General features: G+C 44.7%; 2 protein-coding genes and 1 pseudogene across 3 annotated transcripts in view; all 3 read right to left on the bottom strand.

Moving 5' to 3' along the window:
* Positions 1 to 24,639, bottom strand: part of ST8SIA6 (ST8 alpha-N-acetyl-neuraminide alpha-2,8-sialyltransferase 6) — a gene marked incomplete at both ends in the record, with an annotated part of 126,287 nt that overhangs the window by 81,567 nt on the left and 20,081 nt on the right. The gene's annotated exons all lie outside the window — the stretch shown is intronic.
* On the bottom strand, positions 16,727 to 21,723 carry LOC308614948 (mitochondrial dimethyladenosine transferase 1-like; annotated as a pseudogene). Its single transcript has 3 exons — positions 21,595 to 21,723; positions 21,184 to 21,294; positions 16,727 to 17,581 (listed from the first exon to the last, which is right to left on the bottom strand). The product of its transcript is annotated as a mitochondrial dimethyladenosine transferase 1-like (transcript).
* On the bottom strand, positions 23,316 to 23,615 carry LOC308613442 (small ribosomal subunit protein eS26-like; the record flags this gene model as incomplete). Its single annotated transcript, XM_081226978.1, has 1 exon — positions 23,316 to 23,615. One exon carries the CDS (start codon positions 23,613 to 23,615, stop codon positions 23,316 to 23,318), a length of 300 nt encoding a protein of 99 aa, XP_081083104.1.

Here is a 24,639-nt window from a genome sequence, read left to right as displayed (position 1 = left end):
CCTGGAACATTATTTCTTGTCCTTCAGGTCTTAACTCAAATGTCAGCCCCTCCGAGTGACTTTTCCTACTCTCATCTCTAGCATCGACTTTCTGTTTTTGCAAACTACTTAGCACTACGTATCTGCCCAAGAGGGCAGAGCTTTCGTCTGTCGCCCCCCTGCTATATCTCCAGCACCAAGCACCTGCCTGGCATATACTAAAAACTCACTGAAAGAGTGAAATTGATCACTGACCCCCTCCCTCCGCCAGGCTGCCCTAGTGGCTTTCCCCAATCCCCCATGTGTCCCCTACCCCATCTGTCTCCTAAGGAGGGGCTGTCTCAGCCAGACCGGCCCTGGGCTCTTCATACATCAGAGTCAGAGACTGACAGAAAATTAACAGAGAGAGATAGATCTGAAAGGCTTCGGAAGGGAAAGACTTGGAGAAATTGGTTGTCAGCCAGAAATAATAAAGAATAGAGGTCTGAGTGAGTAGGTGAGGAGAGGGAGCACTGAAAAGGGGGAGAAAACCCACGTGGTCTAGGTGTGAGCGAGGGAGCTCTCCCAGCACCTGTCAAGTCTGAGTCTCGAGCGGCTGAGGGACAAAAAACTGAGCAGAGTAAACGGGACATGAACAGCATGGCTGAGGGTTCTGAATTGGATCCCTTTTTATGTATTTTAAGAAAAAAGGAAAATAAGAAGGCAATTTTTATTTCTTTTTTGCATGCTGAGCTGTGCTTCCTTGCGGACCAGTCTAAGGTTGACCTCTATGCGCCCATACGATTCCAAGAGAGTTATAATGTACATAGGAAGAAACTGAAGTTCTGAGAGATTATGTGACATAACCCATAACCACACTCATTCAGTTAATTGGGACAAAATGATGATTCAGAGCCAGGACTTCTGCCTACAGCGCCTGGGCTTATATTCCTACACATCTGCTTTCCTCCAAAACAAGAAAGGAGGTTGGGGCTTCCCTGGTGGCGCAGTGGTTGAGAGTCCGCCTGCCAATGCAGGGGACACGGGTTCGTGCCCCGGTCCGGGAAGATCCCACACGCCGCGGAGCGGCTGGGCCCGTGAGCCGTGGCCACTGAGCCTGCGCGTCTGGAGCCTGTGCTCCGCAACGGGAGAGGCCACAACAGTGAGAGGCCTGCGTACCACAAAAAAAAAATAATAATAAAATAAAATAAAGGAGGTTAACTGGACATGTCTTGTTTCCAGTAAACGATGCAGCCTTCTATTACTGTTTCCTTTTTTTTTTTTTTTTTTTTTTTTTGCCATACCTCATGGCCTGTGGGATCTTAGTTCCTGGAACAGGGATTGAATCTGGGCCCCCTGCAGTGAGAACACTGCGTCCTAACCACTGGACCGCCGGGGGATTTCCTACCATTTCCCTTCTAATTGCTTGGGGTAATGTGAGTCAAGTTCACCAATTTATGGTTTCCAAAATATATCTTTATGCTCTCTTCAAATATCAAAATAACATTTGTTCCATTCTTAGTTTTCTATCACCTCTTCTCTGAAATCCCTTGAAGACGACCAGCAGTGGGTACACAATTACATGGACAAGGAACACTTAGTTCCTGGCAGATAAATTGTCTCCATCTGGACAACAGAATTTACTTGAAGTGACAAGGTGATCTCTGAGTTGCTCTTCACCTGTCTTGGGTTTCCAATCTCTTTACTGTGCCAGATGTTTCCTTTTCGGAGATCACTGTTCTTGAAAGGGAAGTTGGAAACAAAATAGAAATGGAGCAGTTCGATTTCCCCAACTTCAAGGAACAATACCCAAATTTGCCCCAAGCAACAAGCATATCCGTTTTTTTGTTTGTTTTTTGCTTAAAAACATCAGAGGTTCGGGGCTTCCCTGGTGGCGCAGTGGTTGAGAGTCCGCCTGCCGATGCAGGGGACATGGGTTCGTGCCCCGGTCCGGGAAGATCCCACATGCCGTGGAGCGGCTGGGCCCGTGAGCCATGGCCACTGAGCCTGCGCATCCGGAGCCTGTGCTCCACAACGGGAGAGGCCACAACAGTGAGAGGCCCGCGTACCGCAAAAAAAAAAAAAAAAAAAACCATCAGAGGTTCATTCTATTTTTCAGCCTCTTCCACAACACTCTTACGCACCACTCTTTTGCACACATCTTTGTTACACACCCTAACATTAACTTTCCATGTGCCTTCTCTGAACCTGAGATCAGCAGTCACACTACTTGACAAGACGCCTCCCAATTTTTCTCATTTGCATCTATATCATCAGCATTTTATTTTTAAAGAGTTTTTCCACCTGGCAAGCCTTAAATAGACACATATGTTTTCCAAACAGATAAAGATGAGATTATAAAGTGATAACCGTGAGATAGATCATTCTTTAAGAATTATCATCTCAAAGACCGAGGACTCTGAAATGCTTTGTAAAGAGGTAGCATGTGACTACTTGAATGAAGTCATGTGACTACCTGAATCACTTGGGATCATCCCCCAAAGCCCTCTATTGAAGGTCACCCCAGGAACAGAGACTGATGAGTACTTCTTGGAACCAATTTAAATGCTTAAATATTCAGGGAAAGGGAGGGTGGGAGGGAGACGCAAGATGGAGGAGATATGGGGATATGTGTATACATGTAGCTGATTCACTTTGTTATAAAGTAGAAACTAACACACCATTGTAAAGCAATTATACTCCAATAAAGATGTTAAAAAAATAAATGCTTAAATATTCAAATGCTACGAAATTAGTGCTCACATGCCTAGAGGATGCTGTGGCATCCAGACCCCTCCTTCAGAAGTGGGACATGCATCCCTCCAGCTGCTGGGACTCTGCTGATGCCCACATGGATCCTTCCCTAGGAACCATCCTCGGGTGAAGAAGCTGCCTTCTCAAAGGTGTGGGCTGCACCCAATGACTGATCAATGCCTGACCCCTTACCTCACCTCAGTTCAGCCCAACTCAGAGAAGACACTCCAGCTTCCCACTCCCTGTGGCCAAGACCTTTGTTGCAGGAGCATTAAAGGGTTAAGCTCTGCCGCTGCCAACCCTGCTTCCCTCACACCCTCACTGGCATCGTTCCTGGGAGCACTTCCTAATAAATTTCCTATACACAAAGCTCCATCCCAGAGTCTATTTGCCAGGGAACCCAACTTCCAACGATCCCTAATAGGATAAAAATTATATAGTATGTAGTTTAATTCATCTGTGCTTCTAACTGGTATGCACAAAAAATCATGTATATAAACTGTCCAATTAACTAGACCTGAATAAGCAACATCCAAGAATTTAAAGGATGCATACAAAGTTAGAACAAGTCTTAAGTTGAATTTTATTTCCTTTTTTGGGTATCCAGCCCCTAAAGTAAAAAGGAAACAAGTGGAGAAATATAAAGACTCGGCAAATGTTTGGTTTATACATTCTTTTTCAGAATCTATTAGATATTTTATTAATTTTAATATTTCAGAATTTATAATTTCATGCACATCGATCATTTCAATCTTAAATCTATTTACAGAAAGTAAGAGCACCTAACAATGATATTAATCAAGAGAACAACAGTCTTTAAGCCAACAGAAACAGTCTCAAATCATGCCACAAGAGAAGAAACTTGGTATTAAAAATAAAATAAATGGGGAAAAAAAAAAAACCTTTGGGAGAAAGTTCATATTTGAAAGGGTCAACCACTCTAAACTTTTAGGAAATATCATTTTTAATCTCCAAAATATTGCAAGTATGCTCTGGGTTATCATTTTCCCTAAAGAAGCTCCCCACAAGTAGCAATTAAGAGTTGTTTTATGGGGCTTCCCTGGTGGCGCAGTGGTTGAGAGTCCGCCTGCCGATGCAGGGGACACGGGTTCGTGCCCCGGTCTGGGAGGATCCCACATGCCGCGGAGTGGCTGGGTCCGTGAGCCATGGCTGCTGAGCCTGTGTGTCCGGAGCCTGTGCTCCACAATGGGAAAGGCCACAACAGTGAGAGGCCCATGTACCACAAAAAAAAAAAAAAAAAAAAAAAAAAAAAGAGTTGTTTTATGGGACAGAATTTAGCCAGTCAGAGGCAATTACTGTGAATCACAAAGACAAAATGTACATATTGCCTTCTGTCTTCCCACGATACTGATCTTCTCATTACCAAAGGGTAGCCAACAGCTACTCTCAGGATTAACAGAGGATAACTTACTGCTCCACAGCAAACAGAGCCTTAAATAATGCTGTTCCTCCTTCCTGCCGCACCCCCCAATCTCTCCTCTTATAAGGGTCTTATTAGGTTAGAATCCACCCATCTGACCTCATTGTACCTTAATTTCCTCCTTTTTCTTAATTTCTTAACTGAGGCGGAACAGGGAAATACATCGAGGTCCTCACATCTTGCAACACACTGATTAATCAGGTAATACACATTCTAAACACTTAGATTCAGGACTGTAAAAAAAACTATTTTACTGACTCTCAGGGACAACAGTTTATCTTCTACTTTTTTGTTTGTTTGTTTGTTTTTGCGGTACGCGGGCCTCTCATTGTTGTGGCCTCTCCCGTTGCGGAGCACAGGCTCCAGACGCTCAGGCTCAGCGGCCATGGCTCACGGGCCCAGCCGCTCCGCGGCATGTGGGATCCTCCTGGACCGGGGCACGAACCCGTGTCCCCTGCATCGGCAGGCGGACTCTCAACCACTGCACCACCAGGGAAGCCCTATCTTCTCCTACTTTAACGGCAGTGCTGTATCTATGTCTTTACAGCCAAGGGGGCTTGAAAATGATCAGAAATGCCTGGGTTTCAGGGATTCGACACCACTTAAATCCACTAAATTTGGCTATAAGTTTGCCCCCCAAAAATAAAACAAATATGGGACAAGATTAATCATGCTAAGAGACAGAGAAGGGAATGAGAGAAAACACAGAAATTGTTTAACAATATGGACCAGACAGGATGATAGACAATTGTAATTTCACATTGAATAGAGCCAACTGGAAAGTGATGAAAATCTCTTCCGACCCAACAGAAAATAAATGTGCATGGGAGCAATTGTTAACAGAATATTGTTGCCATTCATTTGGCAGCATCAGAGCCAACCAGACACTCAGAGGGTGTTTGATAACAAAAAATATGTGCCTGACATATTATGCAGGCCAATTAGCAGGTAATTAAAAATACTGAGACCGCACCAGAAGCAGAAGCCATCCCACAACGTCCAACCATGTAAAACAGGTAAGTGGAAGCTTGTGAAATTTACCGTAGTTACAAATGCTCCTTCCTGTTCTCCAAATCCCAATCACCTCCTCAGCGACGCCTTCTGGAATCCTCCAGAGTGGGTCCCCTTGTTCCGTCTTCACAGCCTCCGATCTTCTTCTCCCCCGCATCACTTAATATTGCTGGGATTCTGTGATTAATGTTACCCTCCCCCAAGCAGACTCTCAGCTCCATGAGGCCAGAGGCCCCATCACTGTTTGGTTCCCTGCATGCCTAGTGGGGTGTGTGATACAGTATGGGTGCTCCAAAAGCACTTTTCATGTGTTTTTATTGTTTAGCAATAAAGTATTTTTAAATGAAGGCAGGTACATTGCTTTTTAGACAATGCTATGGCACATGTAATAAACTACAGTCTAGTGTAAATAGAATTTGTTTGGCTTCATTAAACAACAAAAGTTTATTTCTTCGTGGTTCTGGAGGCTAGAAGTCCAAGACCAAGGTGTGGGCAGGGCTGGTTTCATTCGGGGGCCTCTCTCCTTGGCTTGTAGAAGGCCATCTTCTCTCTCTCTCTCTTCACATGGTCCCTTCTCTGAGTACCCAAATGTGTGTGCCCTAATCTCTCCTCTTATAAGGGTCTTGCTAGGTTAGGATCCACCCATCTGACCTCATTGTACCTTAATTGCCTCCTTTTTCTTACCTGAAGTACTACTGACTCATAACATGGTATGTTTCACTTGTACCACACTATACTTCTACTTCTGTATGCTACGCTGTGCTCACCACCAAAACAACCTTTTTTTTATTATTAAATCTTGAATATATTCCCTGTGCTGTACATTACAACACTGTGATTTATTTATTTAGTAGCTGATAGTTTGTACCTCTCCAAGTACCCTTTTTTCTTCTTAAATAAATTATTTATTTATTTTTGGCTGCGTTGGGTCTTTGTTGCTGCACGCGGGCTTCCTCTAGTTGTGGAGATCGGGGGGCTACTCTTCATTGTGGTGTGTGGGCTTCTCATTGAGGTGGCTTCTCTTGTTGCGGAGCATGGGCTCTAGGCGCGTGGGCTTCAGTAGCTGTGGCTCGCGGGTTCAGTTGCTCCGCGGCATGTGGGATCTTCCTGGACCAGGGCTCGAACCCATGTCCCCTGCATTGGCAGGCGGATTCTTAACCACTGTGCCACCAGGGAAGCCTGCCAAATACACTTTTTAAATGAGTGTATAATCTTCTCGACACATCAGTGGTTTATTTTCTTGTCTCTTTTTGATTGTTGTTAGCTTTGTAAACACTCTCACTTTCTCTTCTGCTACCACTGTGGTAAGAATACAACAGCAGACAGCATCCCAAAAACAAGATGACATGTCCAGGAATGGGGCCCACTTCTCCCACCTCTTTGCACACCGAAAATAGACCACTGTTCCATGCGCATTCAGGCACCCATGATGGGTCCTGATTTCCATAAGCAATAATCTTACTACATCTTTGCTTGAAATTATCTTCAGAGCAACACCATATAGATTCTACTAGGCCTCTACAGTTAAGTAAAGTGATGCCAAAATCACAGGTATTAACTGAGTACCTGTTATGTGCCAATTATTAAAAAATTATCCAGGGGCTTCCCTGGTGGCGCAGTGGTTGAGAGTCTGCCTGCCGATGCAGGGGACATGGGTTCGTGCCCCAGTCCGGGAAGATCCCACATGCCGCGGAGCGGCTGGGCCCGTGAGCCACGGCCGCTGAGCCTGTGCGTCCGGAGCCTGTGCTCCACAACGGGAGAGGCCACAACAGTGAGAGGCCCACGTACCACAAAAAAAAAAAAGAAAAAAAAAGTACCCCTTTGGTTTTCTAACTATTTAATACCCAACTTAGGAAACAATAAAAATTGACTTAAAAATAGGGCACAGAGGCTCTCAGACTATATAATTTAATTACCCACAGGATTTAGGTGTTTCTAAATTATATGGTAAAGTTCAATTCTTATTAGAGCACATGGCATTAATAATCTGGAACACCACAGACAAACAATAATGGGGAAGAATTGGCTTTGTGATTCTACCGTGATACAAACTGAGACTCACTGATTGAATATTTATTTCCTCTATGCCAGGCTCTGATGAAATGTGGAAGAATAAATGCATTACCTGAGTGCATCACATTATCTCATTTAACCTTCCAACCACCTTGAGAGACAGATGTAGGGTGTCAGTGACAAGGCAGGTAAAAGTCTAAAGTCACACATTTAGGATTGTGTTACTACTGAATGTTTGTGTTCCCTCCCCCAATTCATATGCTGAAGCCCAAACCCCCAGCGCGATGTTCTTTGGAGGTGGGGCCTTTGGGAGGCGATGAAGTCATGAGGGTGGAGCCCTTGGGAACATGGCTCCTGATCTTGGACTTCAGCCTCCTGAACTCTTGAGAAAGAAATTTCTGTCGTTTACGCCATCTAGTCCATGGTACTTTGTTATGGAAGCCTGAGCTGACGAAGAGAGATGGGCTGAGGAGAGATGAGAATTTGGGTTCGTCTGACTCCACCCTGCCTCTTAAGCAGTTTTATTCCTTTTGGCTCAAAATAATCTATCACACACACACCCCATCCAGAGCTCCAACCACTAGACCATGACCACTCCTGAAATATCCTGCTGAAACCCACTGACCCTCAGCTAGTCTCTCCCAGACATCAGCTATGAGAAGCCAGAGGAACTGCACTCACCTTGAGAAAATCTAAATTTCCAGAACAAGGCCTGCTGCCTGTATGACCCAGCAGTCCCACTCCTGGGCATACATCCAGACAAACTGCAATTCAAAAAGATACACGCACCCCTGTGTTCATAGCAGTACTGTTCACAATAGCCAAGACATGGAAACAACCTAAATGTCCATCAATAGATTAACGGATAAAGAAGATGTGGTACATATATACATACAATGGAATAGTACTCAGACATAAAAAAGAGTGAAATAACGCCATCTGCAGCAACATGTAACTAGAGATTATCATACTAAGTGAAATACGTCAGAAAGAGAAAGACAAATACCATATGATATCACTTACATGTGCAATCTAAAATATGACCCAAATGAACCTAGCTGTGAAACAGAAAGAAGACTCACAGACATAGAGAACAGACTGGTGGTTGCCAAGGGGGAAGGGGTTGGAGGAGGGATGGAGTGGGAGGTTGGGGTCAGCAGATGTGAGCTATTATATACAGAATGGATAAACAACAAGGTCCTACTGGACAGCACAGGGAACTATATTCAGTATCCTATGATAAATCATAATAGGAAAGAATATTAAAAAAACATATATATATATGTATAACTGAATCATCTTACTGTACAGCAGTAATTAACAACATTGTAAATCAACTGTACTCCAATTTAAAAAAATATTGGAAAAAAAAAAAAAGACCTGCTGCCTTCATTCAGGTCAGGGGATTCTTTCCCTGGAAGAGGCCCCCCCACCTCACAAATAACACACACCCGTTCAGGTCGCTGGAAGTACAGGCAAACCTCGTTATATGATTCCTCAGAATGAACAACTTTACACTGTACACTGCTCACAGCTTTGTCTACGTCTTCGTGTTATGGGCCGGATGGTGTCCCCACACCCCCAAATTCATAGGCTGAAGACCTGACTAGCACCTCAGAATGTTACCTTACTTGGAGATCAGCCTTTGAAGCGGTACTTAAGTGAAACTGAGGCCAGTCAGGTGGACCCTAATCCAGCAGGACCAGTGTCTCTCCAAGAAGAGGAAACTGGCACACAGGGAAGATGGGCACCTAAAGCCAAGGAGAGAGACCTGGAACAGACCCTTCCCTCACAACCCTCAGAGCCAAACAACTCTGCCAAGTCTGATCTCGGGTTTCTAGCCTCCAGAACTAAATTCAATTAAAAACAGAATGAGAAAATAAATGTCCGTTGTTTAAGCCACTCAGTCTGTGGTACTTTGTGACATCAGCCACAGCAGACTAATACGGTCCATAACCGCACACACCCGTGACCTTGCCCAGGTTCCTTTTGCCCCCCAAATTCTAGTCAATCACCAACACCTGAGGATCCAGACTTCTCATGTTTCTCCTTAAATTCCCATCCACTCCCATCACGTGGGTTTCAGGTCAGGCCCTGACGGTCTCCTGCCTGTTTCTCAGTTCCTTCCCCTGTCACTCCATCGCGTGCACGGGGCTGGGGGGATGTTCACAATAGACCCCAACCACACAGATGCTGGGCCCCTGGCGCCAGGCAAGGTCCCCACAGTGCAGGCACCTGCTCAACCAGGGAACCGCCTCTGGTGTCCCTGGGAGACAGGGCAGGGGGCCGGGGCTGTGGTCCTCCTGATACCAAGCAGGACCCTGTGGGGTTCCTGGGCACGAAAGCCTTTCTGTGTCCCCCATTTCTTTGATTACAGAAAATAGGCTTCATTCAGTCTTCATGACCTTCCCTGAGCTCCAAGGAGCAGGTTCAAACAGTTGCTCATCAGGCAAGGGAGGGGATGCAGGGACAAGGCAGGAGCAGCCAAGAAACAACAGTGCAGCCTTGGGGCAGGGTCCTGGTTCCCCGCCAAGGGATACACTTAACGATATCTCCGAGCTGCTCTGCAGAGACTGAAAGCCCCACCAGGAGGGAGGAGTTAACGGTTAAGGACGGACGGTTTGCTGCCCACAGGCAAGCAGACACCAGCCTTCTACCATCTGCCCACCACTCCTCCGCTCATACCCCCGGGTCCATGTTTCCAAGACAGCACTTACACTGGATGGGCATCACAGGTGGCTGCCGCTCCCCCTTGGCTGAGGACTACTTGAGAGCAGTGACTGATGCTTATTCAGGGCCGTCACAGATCCGGGACCCCTGGTTGACCAAAGTGGAGCCTCAGAAAACACCTGCAATTAGAGGATGGATGTGCTTTGCCACAAATGCTGAGCTGGACTTAGCAACTGCTCCCTAAGGAAAGCAGGCTGTTTTCATCCAAATCAAATTAGGTACCACCTGCATATCCATCCAGCTCTGAGATAAGAGCAGAAGTTTCCTACAGCGTGAATATCTGCTGGATGGATGAATGAACCCATTAAGAACCTTCAACCGGCTGCCAGAAGCAGTACTGCTAGGAAGAATATTTTCAAATATTCAAAATATTTTTTGAAATATTTTTGTGACTGAGTCAGGAGAGAATCGTTTGGATACAAATTCATTCTTAGGAGACTTGCTACTAATGAAATTCGTGGTGAGGGTGGTGGGTGTGTGTGTTCCTTGGATCTTCCTCAATGTACAGTACAATCTCGCAAACATGATGTACCGGGTGGGAACAAAGGGAAGATCTGTGCCTATGACTGCAGGGCAGACACACACACACACACTCTCGTATTAAATAAACCTGATCCCACTTGGGTAAAGTAAATCATGGAGTCTCAGTGTACTTTCTATGACCTGGTTTGTGGTTTTCCTTGTAAGCTGAGAGGGCTACTTTCTGGAGGTGGCCACCGGCAGACAGCCTCAGTCCCTGAGGTCGGCACAGACTCTTTGCTCACCCACACAGACTGAACTGGCTCTAATCTCCCATCCAGAGAGAAGGTGAGGAATCCACGCTGAACAAGCTCTTGGGGGAGGGCGGGTTCCTTTCAAGAGTGGTCTGGATTAGCATGCTGGGGCCTGGATTAGCACCCTGGGGCCTGGATTTGCATCGTGGGGCCTGGATTAGCATGGTGGGCCCTGGATTAGCATCCTGGGGTCTGGATTACCATTGTGGGGCCTGGATTAGCATCCTGGGGTCTGGATTAGCATCGTGGGGTCTGAATTAGCATCGTGGGGTCTGAATTAGCATCGTGGGGCCTGGATTACCATCCTGGGCCCTGGATTAGCATCCTGGAGCACAGGGACATGGGCCACCGGCTAGCTGTTAAAGCCGCACTCTCCATGCCTGGTCTACTCTGCATCCTTGTTCATTACTCTGCCTTTGTGGTCTGGAGGGATTCAATGGTCCCCTCTGGGCTGGTCCCCTGCCTCCCAGGCTCTCATCCCCATATGTCCCCAAGGCCCTTCGTCCCCACGTCTCAGTTGTTCATGACTACTCCCTGACATTTCCTTCCACGGTCCCCTAAATGTCTGGAAAGATCACCCTGCATTCAACATGGGACACAGTGTGACCAGCCCGTTTCTCCATCTGGAGCACAGACTCCGAGGTCCATCAGCTGCCCCTCTTGGCTATGTGGCCTGGGACAAGTGGCCAAGCCCTCTGGTCTCAGTGTCTCCTTCTGTACAAGAATAGCAAGAGTCCTACAGAAGAGTGTCCCTGTGAGAATTCAGTGAAGTTGTACAGATAAAGCTGCTAAGACCAGCACCTGGGAGCAGCCCGATAATTGCTGTTCTCTAATTTTTAAAAAATTCTCCTTGATTTTGTGGAGCTTAATACAACAACCTACACATCATACATACTCACATCTGGGTGATTATTCTCTATCTTAAATAAACAGCATTTCAAACCTGACAAACTATTTAGAAAACATGAAAAAAGTATAGGAAATCTGAATGCTAATGGGGGAACTTTGGAGTTTTTTGTTGTTAATTAATTTACTTTTTATTCAATTTTTAAAGGTTACACTCCATTTACAGTTATTACAAAATATTGGCTCTATTCCCTGTGCTGTACAACACATCCTTGTAGCCTATTTTATACCCAATAGTTTGTACCTCCCACACACACCCCCACCACTAAGGGGGAACTTTGCACATCTGTCTGTTTCTCAATGTTGTGGGTAACTACGTAGATTACCTAAGAAGACTTTTTAAACTTGGTGCCCTTCAGAAATACTTAAATCCCCTGCACATTCCAGTACAGTACAGCATTATTTACATGCGTCAGCTTCCACCCAGGTAGACACACATACTACATAAAGCTTACACATAGCGCAAAACACCGTGGATGAAAACATGTACGTTCTCACAAAGTTTCCTGAACATAAAAAGCTCAAGTGCACAATTTAATGATATTTAGTAACTGTATAGATTTACACAACCATCACCACATCCTGGTTTTAGAATGTATCCATCACCCCCAAAAGATTCCTTGTAGCTAATTTCTACCCCACTTCCCACCCCAGGTAACCACTGATCTACTTGTGTCTGTTTCATATGTTATTTTGTGTATGGCTTCTTCCACTTAGCATATGTTTTTGAGGTTCATCTGTGTTGTAGCGTATTATATTATATTCGTATTTCATTCCTTCTTATTGCTGAATAGTATTTCATGTACAGATACACTGTTTTGTTTATCTTTTCACCAGTTGATGGACATGTGGATTGTTTCCATTGTTTGAATATTATAAATAATGTTGCTATAAACAATGACATACAAGTCATTTGTGTGAACCTATGTTTTTATTGATCTTGGGTAAATACATAGGAGTCGAACTCCTGGGTCATATGACAAGTTTATGATTAACTTTCTAAGAAACTGTCAAACTTTTTCTTTTTTTTTTTAACATCTTTATTGGAGTATAATTGCTTTACAATGGTATGTTAGTTTCTGCTTTATAACAAAGTGAATCAGCTATGCATATACATATGTCCCCATATCTCCTCCCTCTTGCGTCTCCCTCCCACCCTCCCTATCCCACCCCTCTAGGTAGTCACAAAGCACCAAGCTGCTCTCCCTGTGCTATGCGGCTGCTTCCCAATAACTATTTTACATTTGGTAGTGTATATATGTCCATGCCACTCTCTCACTTCGTCCCAGCTTACCCTTCCCCCTCCTTGTGTCCTCAAGTCCATTCTCTACATCTGCATCTTTATTCCTGTCCTGCCCCTAGGTTCTTCAGAACCTTTTTTTTTTTTTTAGATTCTATATATATATATATATATTTGTTTTATCTCTGGGCTTTCTATCCTGTTCCATTGATCTATATTTCTGTTTTTGTGCCAGTACCATACTGTCTTGCTTACTGTAGCTTTGTAGTATAGTCTGAAAACCTGATTCCTCCAGCTCTATTTTTCTTTCTCAAGATTGCTTTGGCTATTTGGGGTCATTTGTATTTCCATACAAATTGTGAAATTTTTTGCTCTAGTTCTGTGAAAAATGCCATTAGTAGTTTGACAGGGATTGCACTGAATCTGTAGATTGCTTTGGGTAGTAGAGTCATTTTCACAATGTTGATTCTTCCAATCCAAGAACATGGTATATTTCTCCATCTATTTGTATCAAGTTTAATTTGTTTCATCAGTGTCTTATAGTTTTCTGCATACAGGTCTTTTGTCTCCTTAGGTAGGCCTATTCCTAGGTATTTTATTCTTTTTGTTGCAATGGTAAATGGGAGTGTTTCCTTAATTTCTCTTTCAGATTTTTCATCATTAGTGTATAGGAATGCAAGAGATTTCTGTGCATTAATTTTGTATCCTGCTACTCTACCAAAATCATTGATTAGCTCTAGTAGTTTTCTGGTAGCATATTTAGGGTTCTCTATGTATAGTATCATGTCATCTGCAAACAGTGACAGTTTTACTTCTTCTTTCCGATCTGGATTTCTTTTCTTTTTCATCTCTGACTGCTGTGACTAAAACTTCCAAAACTATGTCGAATAATAGTGGTGAGAGTGGGCAACCTTGTCTTGTTCCTGATCTTAGAGGAAATGGTTTCAGTTTTTCACCATTGAGAACGATGTTGGCTGTGGGTTTGTCATATATGGACTTTATTATGTTGAGGTAAGTTCCCTCTATGCCTACTTTCTGGAGGGCTTTTATCATAAATGTGTGTTGAATTTTGTCAAAAGCTTTTTCTGCATTCTATTGAGATGATCATATGGTTTTTCTCCTTCAATTTGTTAATATGGCTTATCACATTGATTGATTTGCATATATTGAAGAATCCTTGCACTCCTGGGATAAACCCCACTTGATCATGGTGTATGATCCTTTTAATGTGCTGTTGGATTCTGTTTGCTAGTATCTTGTTGAGGATTTTTGCATCTATGTTCATCAGTGATATTGGCCTGTAGTTTTCTGTCTTTGTGATATCTTTGTCTGGTTTTGGTATCAGGGTGATGGTGGCCTCGCAGAATGAGTTTGGGAGTGTTCCTCCCTCTGCTATATTTTGGAAGAGTTTGAGAAGGATAGGTGTTAGCTCTTCTCTAAATGTTTGATAGAATTCGCCTGTGAAGCCATCTGGTCCTGGGCTTTTGTTTGCTGGCAGATTGTTAATCACAGTCTCAATTTGAGTGCTTGTGATTGGTCTGTTTATATTTTCTATTTCTTCCTGGTTCAGTCTCGGAAGGTTGTGCTTTTCTAAGAATTTGTCCATTTCTTCCAGGTTGTCCATTTTATTGGCATATAGTTGCTTCTACAGACAATTGCGTTATCACCAAGATTTAAACCTCTTGATTTTTGTTTTGTTTTGTTTTGAAAAGTGAATTTTATTACTCGGCAATTGGTTCTAACAAAGAAAGTCAATTACTATCAATTGTCTGAAAACCAGATTTATAGAGATTTTAAAAGTTTTTAACACCAGAATTGGCACTAGAACTTTTAAATATTTAATTAGGAAATAAGTTGTGAATATTAATAATACAAATAAAAATAAATAGCTAACCATCATTAGTACAGAGTACTGTTACAAAAAGTAGTTAGACTTTTTACCATTTAAAATCAAGAAAAGTCAGGATCATTTAGTTCTCTGATTCCAGGTAACATCCTGTGCCCATGTAGAGTGCTTCTTATGCAGTCAGGTTTCTTAAATGTACCAGGCATCCGGCAATGCTGTTATGTCCCATGAGTCAAGGCTTCCTCACCCAGGACCTACTACAGGACTTGGCAACTGTCATCGTTGAGTGTCCTGGAAAAGGTCCTTCACTGGAACACTTTATGCATCCTTTTTCAGGAAGCTACTGGAGGATGAGCTCCATCAAAAATTTTCTCTTTGGGCTTCCCTGGTGGCGCAGTGCTTGAGAGTCCACCTGCTGATGCAGGGGACACAGGTTTGTGCCCCAGTCTGGGAGGATCCCACGTGCCACGAAGCGGCTGGGCCCGTGAGCCATGGCCGCTGAGCCTGCGCATCCGGAGCCTGTGCTCCACAATGGGAGAGGCCACAACAGTGAGAGGCCCGTGTACCACAAAAAAAAAAAAAAAAAAAATTCTCTTTAACAGTTAAGGAAACTGAGGCTTTAGCTGCTCTGATAACCATCTGCTGTTTACCTACTCCAGCTGACAACAGGAAAGAGGTGAGGTGGGGCTCAACCCACAACTGACTCTCCAACCGGGCAGCCTGTAAGGCCCGGCCTGGATCTACAGGTGACCTCCTCCAATGGGAAAGATGAGAAGTGTGTAGGAGGCAGGGGTGCCTGTGTTTTGCTGGCATCCAGAGCAAGGGCAGCAGCGAGCGCCTGGTCCTGAGAACACTGGAAGGTGCTGGGCTACACGGGTACAACTCCTCACCTGGCGTTACACTGCGCTGGGCTGCAGTAGGACAAAGGTACTACATGATTCTCAACTGACTTACATGGACTTAAATAAGACGTGTAAACAAATTATTGGAGTTCAGTGGTTGAAGTGACTGTCCTGGATTTGAGCCCGGGATTTTCCACTTTACTGTGCAAACTAAGAAGGAAGAAGAGATGATTCCCCTACCACCTCCTCCCCCTATTATGCTCAATTCCAGAGCACTGTTGCAAAAGTAGCAAAGGTACGGTTGTTGTTACCTCACCACAGTGTGCTGAGCTTAGAGGAAATGCTGCCAGGACTTTTATGGATTTCAGGATAATCCACAGCCATGAAGGTCAGTGAAGTTCAGAAAAATCAACTTTTAAAGACTCCTTTATGGGACTTCCCTGGTGGCGCAGTGGTCAAGAATCCACCTGCTAATGCAGGGAACATGGGTTCGATCCCTGGTACGGGAAGATCCCACATGCCACGGAGCAACTAAGCCTATGTGCCACAACTACTGAGCCTGCACTCTAGAGCCCGTGAGCCACAACTATTGAAGCCCGCATGCCTAGAGCCTGTGCTCCACAACAAGAGAAGCCACTGCAATGAGAAGTCTGTGCACCACAACAAAGAGTAGCCTCCACTCGCTGCAACTAGAGAAAGCCCGCAGGCAGCAATGAAGACCCAATGCAGCCCAAAATAAATAAATAAAAGTATTTTTTTTTTGGAAGAAGGAAACAGATCAGGGGGCAGTGGGGGCAGGTCTGGGAGGGTTTCATGGGCAATGTCAGGGCTTTGGTCTCGCCTTTGAGGAAAATGGAGAGCCCTGGTTTTTGCTGGGTTTTTTTTTAATTTATTAATTTTGGGGGGCTGCATTGGGTTTTCATTGCTGTGCATGGGCTTACTCTAGTTGCAGCAAGCAGGGGCTACTCTTCGATGCGGTGCACGGGCTTCTCACTGAGGTGGCTTCTCTTGTTGCGGAGCACGGGCTCTAGGCGTGCGGGCTTCAGTAGTTGTGGCATGCAGGCTTCAGTAGTTGTGGCATGCGGGCTCAGTAGTTCTGGCTCACAGGCTCTAGAGTGCAGGCTTGGTAGTTGCGGTACACGGACTTAGTTGCTCTGCGGCATGTGGGATCTTCCCGGACCAGGGCTTGAACCTGTGTCCCCTGCATTGGCAGGCAGATTCTTAACCACTGCACCACCAGGAAAGTCCTTTCTTTTTTTAATTTCATGATATTTATTCTCTTTACAAAGCTGTAAAAGGGGAATATGTCACATCTGGTAAGCACACGTATGAGAAGTTCAACATTGTGCAAATCAACATCCAGTAAGGTGCCAGCCCCTGAAGTAGCAGCTACAGTCTGTAACTCTCCTTGTCATACCCTTTTTTCTGATTTTTGCTTGAGTTCTCTGAAATTGTAAGCAAAGAGGTGTGGGTCTTCATCACACATTTTTCAGTATACGTCACAGAGGCTTTTAAAATGTAAGACAGAGAGTTGGTGGGTGGGTCGAAGAGTAGGGTCCACATCTGCCAACTGTAACAGTTTCCCAGTGCTTTCTAATCGTGAGCTTCAGGGAGTAACATTCCAAGCCCTCGATGGCAGTATTTCCTTCAGAACTGAAAGGCATTCTGAACGACTTTCTCCACCAGCCTGAATGGCTACTCTATCCTGGTCCGGGTCAGGGGGGTGAAATGCACCACCCCGAGTCCACCTCTGCTTTGGGGACGAAAGCCTGACCTGGAACTGTGAAGATGTGCTGAACGTCGCAGAGGTACTGGGCCATGATGGAAAGGCGACTACACAGCTTGCTTCCTATACTGGCTGTAAGTTTCTCTGCCACTTCCCTTTGAAAAGTCAAAGTCATCTGAGTTCTGCCATAAGCAAAAGGTCCATTTCTATGAGAAACATTTTCAAGCCAATCTGATAATCAGTGGAGTTGATACACTAAAAGGCAGATTTCCAATAATATGCACATTTAGAGGTTCATCCTCCCACTGTCTTTTGAGACTTTCTGGAAAAGCCCTTTCTATCTTGGCAGCCACTCCGCAACAAGAGAAGCCACCACAATGAGGAGCCCGCTCGCCACAACTACTGAGCCCACGTGCCACAACTACTGAAGCCCGTGTGCCTAGAGCCCACGTTCCGCAACAAGAGAAGCCACTGCAGTAAGAAGACCACGCACCGCAACGAATAGTCCCCGCTCGCCACAACTAGAGAAAGCCCACGCCCAGCAACGAAGACCCAATGCAGCCAAAAATAAATAAACAAATAAATTATTTAAAAAACTCCATTTTACAAAAATTTTGTCGTTGAAAAGTCATAAAATGTACTATATAACCAGTTTTTGCTGTACTGGTCAGTAGTGTCCAATATATTCTTGTTGTTATGCTATAGTTCTGCAGAACTTTTTCCATCTTACAAAACTGATCCCCACATCCTTTAAAAAACAAGTCTTTATTATTTCTCTCTCTCTAGCCACTAGTATTCACCATTGTACTCTGATATTCTATATATATTTTTACCACTTTACATACCACGTGTGTGGAATTCTAAAGCACTTTTTGTATGCGGATGGTTTATCTCACTGGCATACTGTCCTCAAGTTTCATCCATGCTGTTCCATGCGACAGGCGTCCCCTTTAAAGGGTAAATCACGTTCCATTGTGGGTCTCCACCGTGTTTCGTTTACCCATATTCACCTGAAGATCAACATCGGTGCTGCCTCCACATCTCCCCTGTTGGAAACAGTGCTGCTGTGAACAGAGTCTGCAAATATCTCAGCAAGTCTTTGCTTTCCATTGGGTATGTACCTAGAATTTGGATGACTGGGCCATATGGTAGTTCTGGTTTCCATTTTTTGAGGATCTGCCACATGTTTCCCAGAGTGGTTGCTGCATTTTATAATCCTAGCAAGGGTGCACAAGGGTTTATATTTTTCCCCATCCTCAAAAACAGCTGTTATTTTGTGTTTTTTTTTAATAGAAAAAAAAAGTGAGAAGAAATGGCACATCCACCACAAAACGTACATAGTTAAGAAGTTGGGTTTTTTCTCAGTAGGCATCACTTGTAAATAGGAATGAACGAGGGGCCAAAATGTAAAACCAAAAATGAAGCAGCTACGTGTAGTTAGTAATTTCTAGTTTGAATTGTAATTGAATACTGTGGCTTTCTATGTATTGTTTTATATTGTACTATTCCCATTATTGATGGTTTGGACTTTAATAAGGAATCCCATAGTTTTTAATGTCACAAACATGAGATATTTGAACAGTGTATTCGAGAAAGCAATATACTAACGAAAGTGAATGCTTGTATATATTAAGATAGCCTTAAAACTTTTTCTCTAATGCCTTAGCTGTCAAATAATGAAAACTTTTAAAAGCATAGGGTTATAGTCAGCATGCTAGACTGAGAGGTAGACACTGATGGGTGAGAACAGGTACTGATGCTGTCGGTGTTTAGCACTGTGTGTTTAGCTGTGTTTATGCTCCAGACGTGCCATATGAGACACTAGCTAGATAGTACTGCTGCTTCGTGTAACTCCAAAGAGGAAACAGGATTTGATTACCTGACTGCACAAGTTTCTTTAATTTACTCATATTGTCCTTAGCTTGGATGCAATGCCATGCAGATTTATGTAGCTGCTATTTTTATTTACTTTACATCACTTTTTTTGTTTCTTTTTTTGGCGGTACGCGGGCCTCTCACTGTTGTGGCCTCTCCCGTTGCGGAGCACAGGCTCCGGACGCGCAGGCTCAGCGGCCATGGCTCACGGGCCCAGCCGCTCCGCGGCATGTGGGATCTTCCCGGACCGGGGCACAAACCCGTGTCCCCTGCATTGGCAGGCGGACTCTCAACCACTGCGCCACCAGGGAAGCCCTACTTTACATCACTTTGATTAACACCTTGAATGGAAAGCCAAACATTCCCTTTTCACTGACCAGCAATGGCCCTTTAAATGCAGTAGGAGAAATAAAAATCTTTTTTTTTTTTTGCAGTATGCGGGCCTCCCACTGTTGTGGCCTCTCCCGTTGCAAAGCATAGGCTCTGGACACGCAGGCTCAGCGGCCATGGCTCACCGGCCCAGCCGCTCCGCGGCATGTGGGATCTTCCCGGACCGGGGCACAAACCTGTGTCCCCTGCATCGGCAGGCAGAAAATCTTTTAAAAAAACATTTTTTGTGAAAATTGGTGATAACTGGCACTTAAGATCAGAAAAATAGTTCTTTATACTTGGCTGCCTTAAGATGCTGTCTGCCCAAAGCTCTGCAAGACTTTAAGATAGGCAGTAATACTACAATACTACTGAGTTGTTGCAGAATTGTTACATTTGATAATAAAACTTGCCTGTTTAATCTGAAAAAAAAGTTAAACTTTTTGTTTCTCTGAAATGTCTTATAATAGGTGATAATGTTGTTGACTCAAATTTCCATGAAAAAGAAAAAAAAAAACTCCCTCTTGAGTGACATCCTGGTCTATTCCTCTCTGAGGAATCTTGTGGGGAAAGAATACTGTAACTCCTGCTCTGTTTCCATGTTTCCGTCGGGAAAGGAACCCCGCCTGCCCTGGGGTGTTGGTGTTTTTGTCTGTGTTGCCATCCCAGGCCTGCGATAGGGGCTTGCGGCTGTGTTGTAATGTCTGGGCCATGTCTGGGGAGTCCTTCCCACCTGCCCAGCCAGGGACCAGCCGCCCCCCTGAAGAGGCCTCCATTTCCTTCCTATGACCCAAGGCACAGGGAACACCACCTCCCATGACCCCACCTTCAGGAGCTCTGGTGGCACGTGCATCCATCAGCCTAGCCCTGGCTACCTACCCGAGGCCCACCTCTACCCACAGTCCTGTACAGGAGTCGAGTAAACGGGATGTCTCTGAGCCCTTGTCCCCAAAGGGCCGGCCAAGGGCTGCCCGCCAACCAGGCTCCATCAATCCTGCATGACCAAGTGATGACTGGTGGGCTCTGCTACCCAGGCCCTCTGCTACCTCCCACCCTGCCATCTGACAAGGGCTGGGCCCTTTTCTGTGGATTGACTACCTGTGGAAATGTGACCAATTAGTGTGAAGTGCATGTTTAGCAAATGTTAGGTACTGTATTTGAACCAATAAGTGTGAGTCCTTCTGCAAAAAAAGGTGGGGGGGGGGGCTTCCCTGGTGGCGCAGTGGTTAAGAATCCACCTGCCAAGGCAGGGGACATGGGTTCGAACCCAGGTCTGGGAAGATCCCACGTGCTGTGGAGCAACTAAGCCCGTGCGCCACAACTACTGAGCCTCTGCTCTAGAGCCCACGTGCCACAACTACTGAGCCCACGTGCCACAACTACCGACCCCGCGTGCCTAGAGCCCATGCTCCGCAACAAGAGAAGCCACCGCAATGAGTAGCCCGCGCACCGCAACGAAGAGCAGCCCCCGCTCACTGCAATTAGAGAAAGCCCGCGCACAGCAACGAAGACCCAACACAGCCAAAGATAAAATTAAAAAAAAAAAAAAGTACTTAATTTTTTTTTTTAGACAGTACAACCCACTTTAATGATGTGGAAGATGAGGCACAGAGGATGCCAGACCTGACTCAGGCAGACAAGGAGGAAGTTGGGAAGCTGGGCTTCAACCCGGAACGTTCGTCTCCGACCTGACAGTTACCTTCTGTTTGACCGCACTGCTTTCTCCAGAGGAAGACAGCTGAAATCGTGGATGTGCACGGGATCTCGAGAGGAAAGATGGCCGAGAACAGAAGTTGGGGAAAGGCTTGCACTTAGGAGAGGAACTCACACAGGAGGAAAAGAGGGAGCGGAACTGAGAGCTGACACTGTCAGGGAGGAAGGGGCTCCAAGGGGCCCTCACGGGGCTTAGTTAACAGCACTTCAGAGGGAAGGTTCAAGGTTCACCGTCAGGAGAAAGTAGAGAAGCAGATGAAAGCTGAGGTGGCACAGCACACCTGTGAAGATCGGTCAGCGTAAATTAGTTCAGCATTTGTAGGACTGTGGGTAAACAGAGACACTTATGTCACTGCTGGCACTGGAATCTGCTCCTCAAAGCAGGCCAGTCTCGAACAGTGAGAACTTTTTCAGAAAACTCATCATATCCTTTTGCCCTTGGAGGCGGGGAGAATTTGTCCAAAAAGTGAAGCCAGATGGAGGCGCTCCACCATCCACTGGGGTCTTCAGCCCTCTTCCCCGGCATCCGTTTTCAGCTCTGACTTCCGAATGACTTGGTTCTGTGGAATACTGACCTGGCAGGAGTTGGTGTCACTGATGTTCTTGATGGGGTGGCTGAGGATTCAGAAGACTCTTGCGTTGGAAGGTGAAGATGAAATGGATGAGGGAGAATGCCTCCTTGAGGAAGTGAGTCCACAGGGCCCTCTGACATCTTCCAAAGGAAGGTCTTATCGGAAGGCTGGAAGGATAATCAGGATGCCACCTGACTGCTCTCTCCCTCCCCAGCTGATGGTCTGGCCCACCAGAAATAAGTACAAGTTATTACAAGCTGGTGGTGAATATGAGCGCGTCATCCCTGTGGTTTACCAGCTGGAACGACAGGATGGCTGTGGAAGCACTGGTGTCAGCCTCCAAAGAAAACACGCTATGCCCAAGCCAGAGGGACTGGAGTCCAGGAGAGCCTCTCACAAATGATTGGAATGTAACTGTGAGAGATCAGAAACCAAGTTCCCCTGCAAAGTAACAGAGATTCGAGGCAGATGTTATAAAGTTTAGGCAGTACCCAGCAGCTCTAGAGGAAACGAATTGCTGAGTTCCAGCTTCAAGGAAGAGCTAAATATTGCATCATATGATACCTCTCTTGATTGAACTATTAAAGCACTGTATCAAAAAATAAGAAAATATGACATTGTAAAGCCTTTGGAAATGCAAGTTGTAAAACAGCAAATAAATTGAACTGCAAAAGTGAAAAAAAATATTGATTTTTTGTTGCTGTTGTTAGGATTGTTGCCTCACAGTACATTCTTCCATTGAGGTTTAAAATTATTTAATTTTCTCAACTGCCAAAGTATGAAACCATTATTTTACTTTCAGATTTATCTTCTCCCTAAACCAGTTTTCGGTTAGAACTGACATACTGATTTATAGGTGGTCCTTAATGCTCTGATAGGAATATTGGAGACATGAATTATATTCTTGGAACTATTTTATACTGATGGGATTGGATTCACATTTTTATGATTGCTGAAAATGAGAATAAGCAAAAATGAAATTTTTCAAATACTGTTTTTTATAACTGTGCTTAAACTTTAAAATGTGATTTTCATAAATTCCAAGGCTGGTTTCATTCAACAAATAAACCATGATTTTTAGTCCCCCTTTAAATTCTTTGCCACTCAAAACTCGTCATCACCATGGATTTGGGCTTTTTGTAGGCAGGCTTTTATGAGAGTAATACAAGTTGCTCCATTTTGTTTTGACTTTCATCTAAAAATCATTTTACTAATTTTGGAGTTTATATTACAGAACTGTCTATTTGTACTTTGTGAACTTCACATGCCATTCCCTCATCTAGGAGTACTACCACAGTAATGCTACCATGGTGCCAAGGAATTGTGATTGTAATTCCTCTATCCACAGTTTTAAAATGTGAATTTTACATAACAAATAAAAGATCTGAAAAACTTTTTAAAAAAGGTAGACAGTACCTTTTTTTTTTTTTTAAGTATAATTTCCACTTTATTGTCTTCCCAGGGACAGTATTTCTTCAGTCTTCAAGGACTTAGCTCCTTACATGGGCTTTGGCGGAGGTCATGGGGCAGTACCCGCAGGTCTAAATCAGGGTGGAGGTGTTCGGTCCTTCCGGGCTTCCTGAGAATGACTCCTGACTACGTTGCTGTGAATGGAACAACTCACGCAGTAATGCAGCTTCACATACAGCTTGGGAAGCACATAGGCGTCGAAAACGCTCGCTTCGGAAATGTCTCTGACCGCTGCGGCCTCTACGATGTTCCGAATGACGGACTTCTTAATGGCCTTATCCCTGGGCATGCATCCAGCACAGCTGGTGCAGCGAACAGGCTGCACGTGGCCGCGGCCCTTTTCGGCATGACCATTATTCCTTCTTTTCTTGATCATCTTGGAAGCGAGGAGGTGAGAGAGGTTTAAATATTGTTGAGATATATATATATATATATATATATATATATATATTTTGTAGCAGCTTTATTTTCAAGAGTGAAAACCTAGAAATAACCTAAACGTCCATAAAAAGATGAATGGGTAAACAGTGGTACATCCAGATAAGAATGCTACTCATCAAAAAATAAAGAGATGAGCTATTCGTTTATATCACTGATGAATCTCAAATAATTATGAAACAAAGGAAACCAGAAGAAAAACCCAGTAAACGGTTTATGATTCCAATCAGATAAATTCAAGAAAATGCAAACATATCTATTCTAAGGGAAGAGGTGGGAAGGGCAAGGAGAGATAATAACAGGCCATGAGGTAAACATGGGCATTATCAGAACTCTGAGGATGGTTTCAAGGTTCATACCTAGGTGAAAACGTACTAACCTGTAATACTTCAAACGTATGCAGTTTAGTACATGTAAATTATACTTTAATATAGATTTAAAAATTGGCTCAAGATGAAAAGATCTCTATGCCTCACTCTTCTCAGAAAATCAGTTTGGCAACCGTATACTGAATCCACCAACTCTCTCCTTCAGCCCTCTGGAGATCAGTCTTCCCTCAGTGGTAGCAAATATGGAGAGCAATGAACTACTTCCGGAACACCAAGCCAGGCTCAGCCTCTAAGGGAGAGAGCACCTAACCAACCTGACCTAACTCCGGGCCCCAAAAGGCCTCCTGGTGCCTCAAGAAAGCTTGGGACTTCCCTGGTTAAGAATCCGCCTGCCAATGCAGGGGACATGGGTTCGAGCCCTGGTCCAGGAAGATCCCACATGCCTCGGAGCGACTAAGCCCATGTGCCACAACTACTGAGCCTGCACTCTAGAACCTGTGAGCCACAACTACTGAAGCCCGCACGTCTAGAGCCCATGCTCCGCAACAAGAGAAGCCATGCATCACAATGAAGAGTAGTTCCTGCTCGAAGAGTAGCCCCCACTCGCCACAACTAGAGAAAGCCCACATGCAG

Source organism: Mesoplodon bidens (genome assembly GCF_964165515.1).
Source record: "Mesoplodon bidens genome assembly, chromosome: 3".
Taxonomy (NCBI): Eukaryota; Metazoa; Chordata; class Mammalia; order Artiodactyla; family Ziphiidae; genus Mesoplodon; species Mesoplodon bidens.
This window is presented reverse-complemented; position numbering and strand designations above follow the sequence as displayed.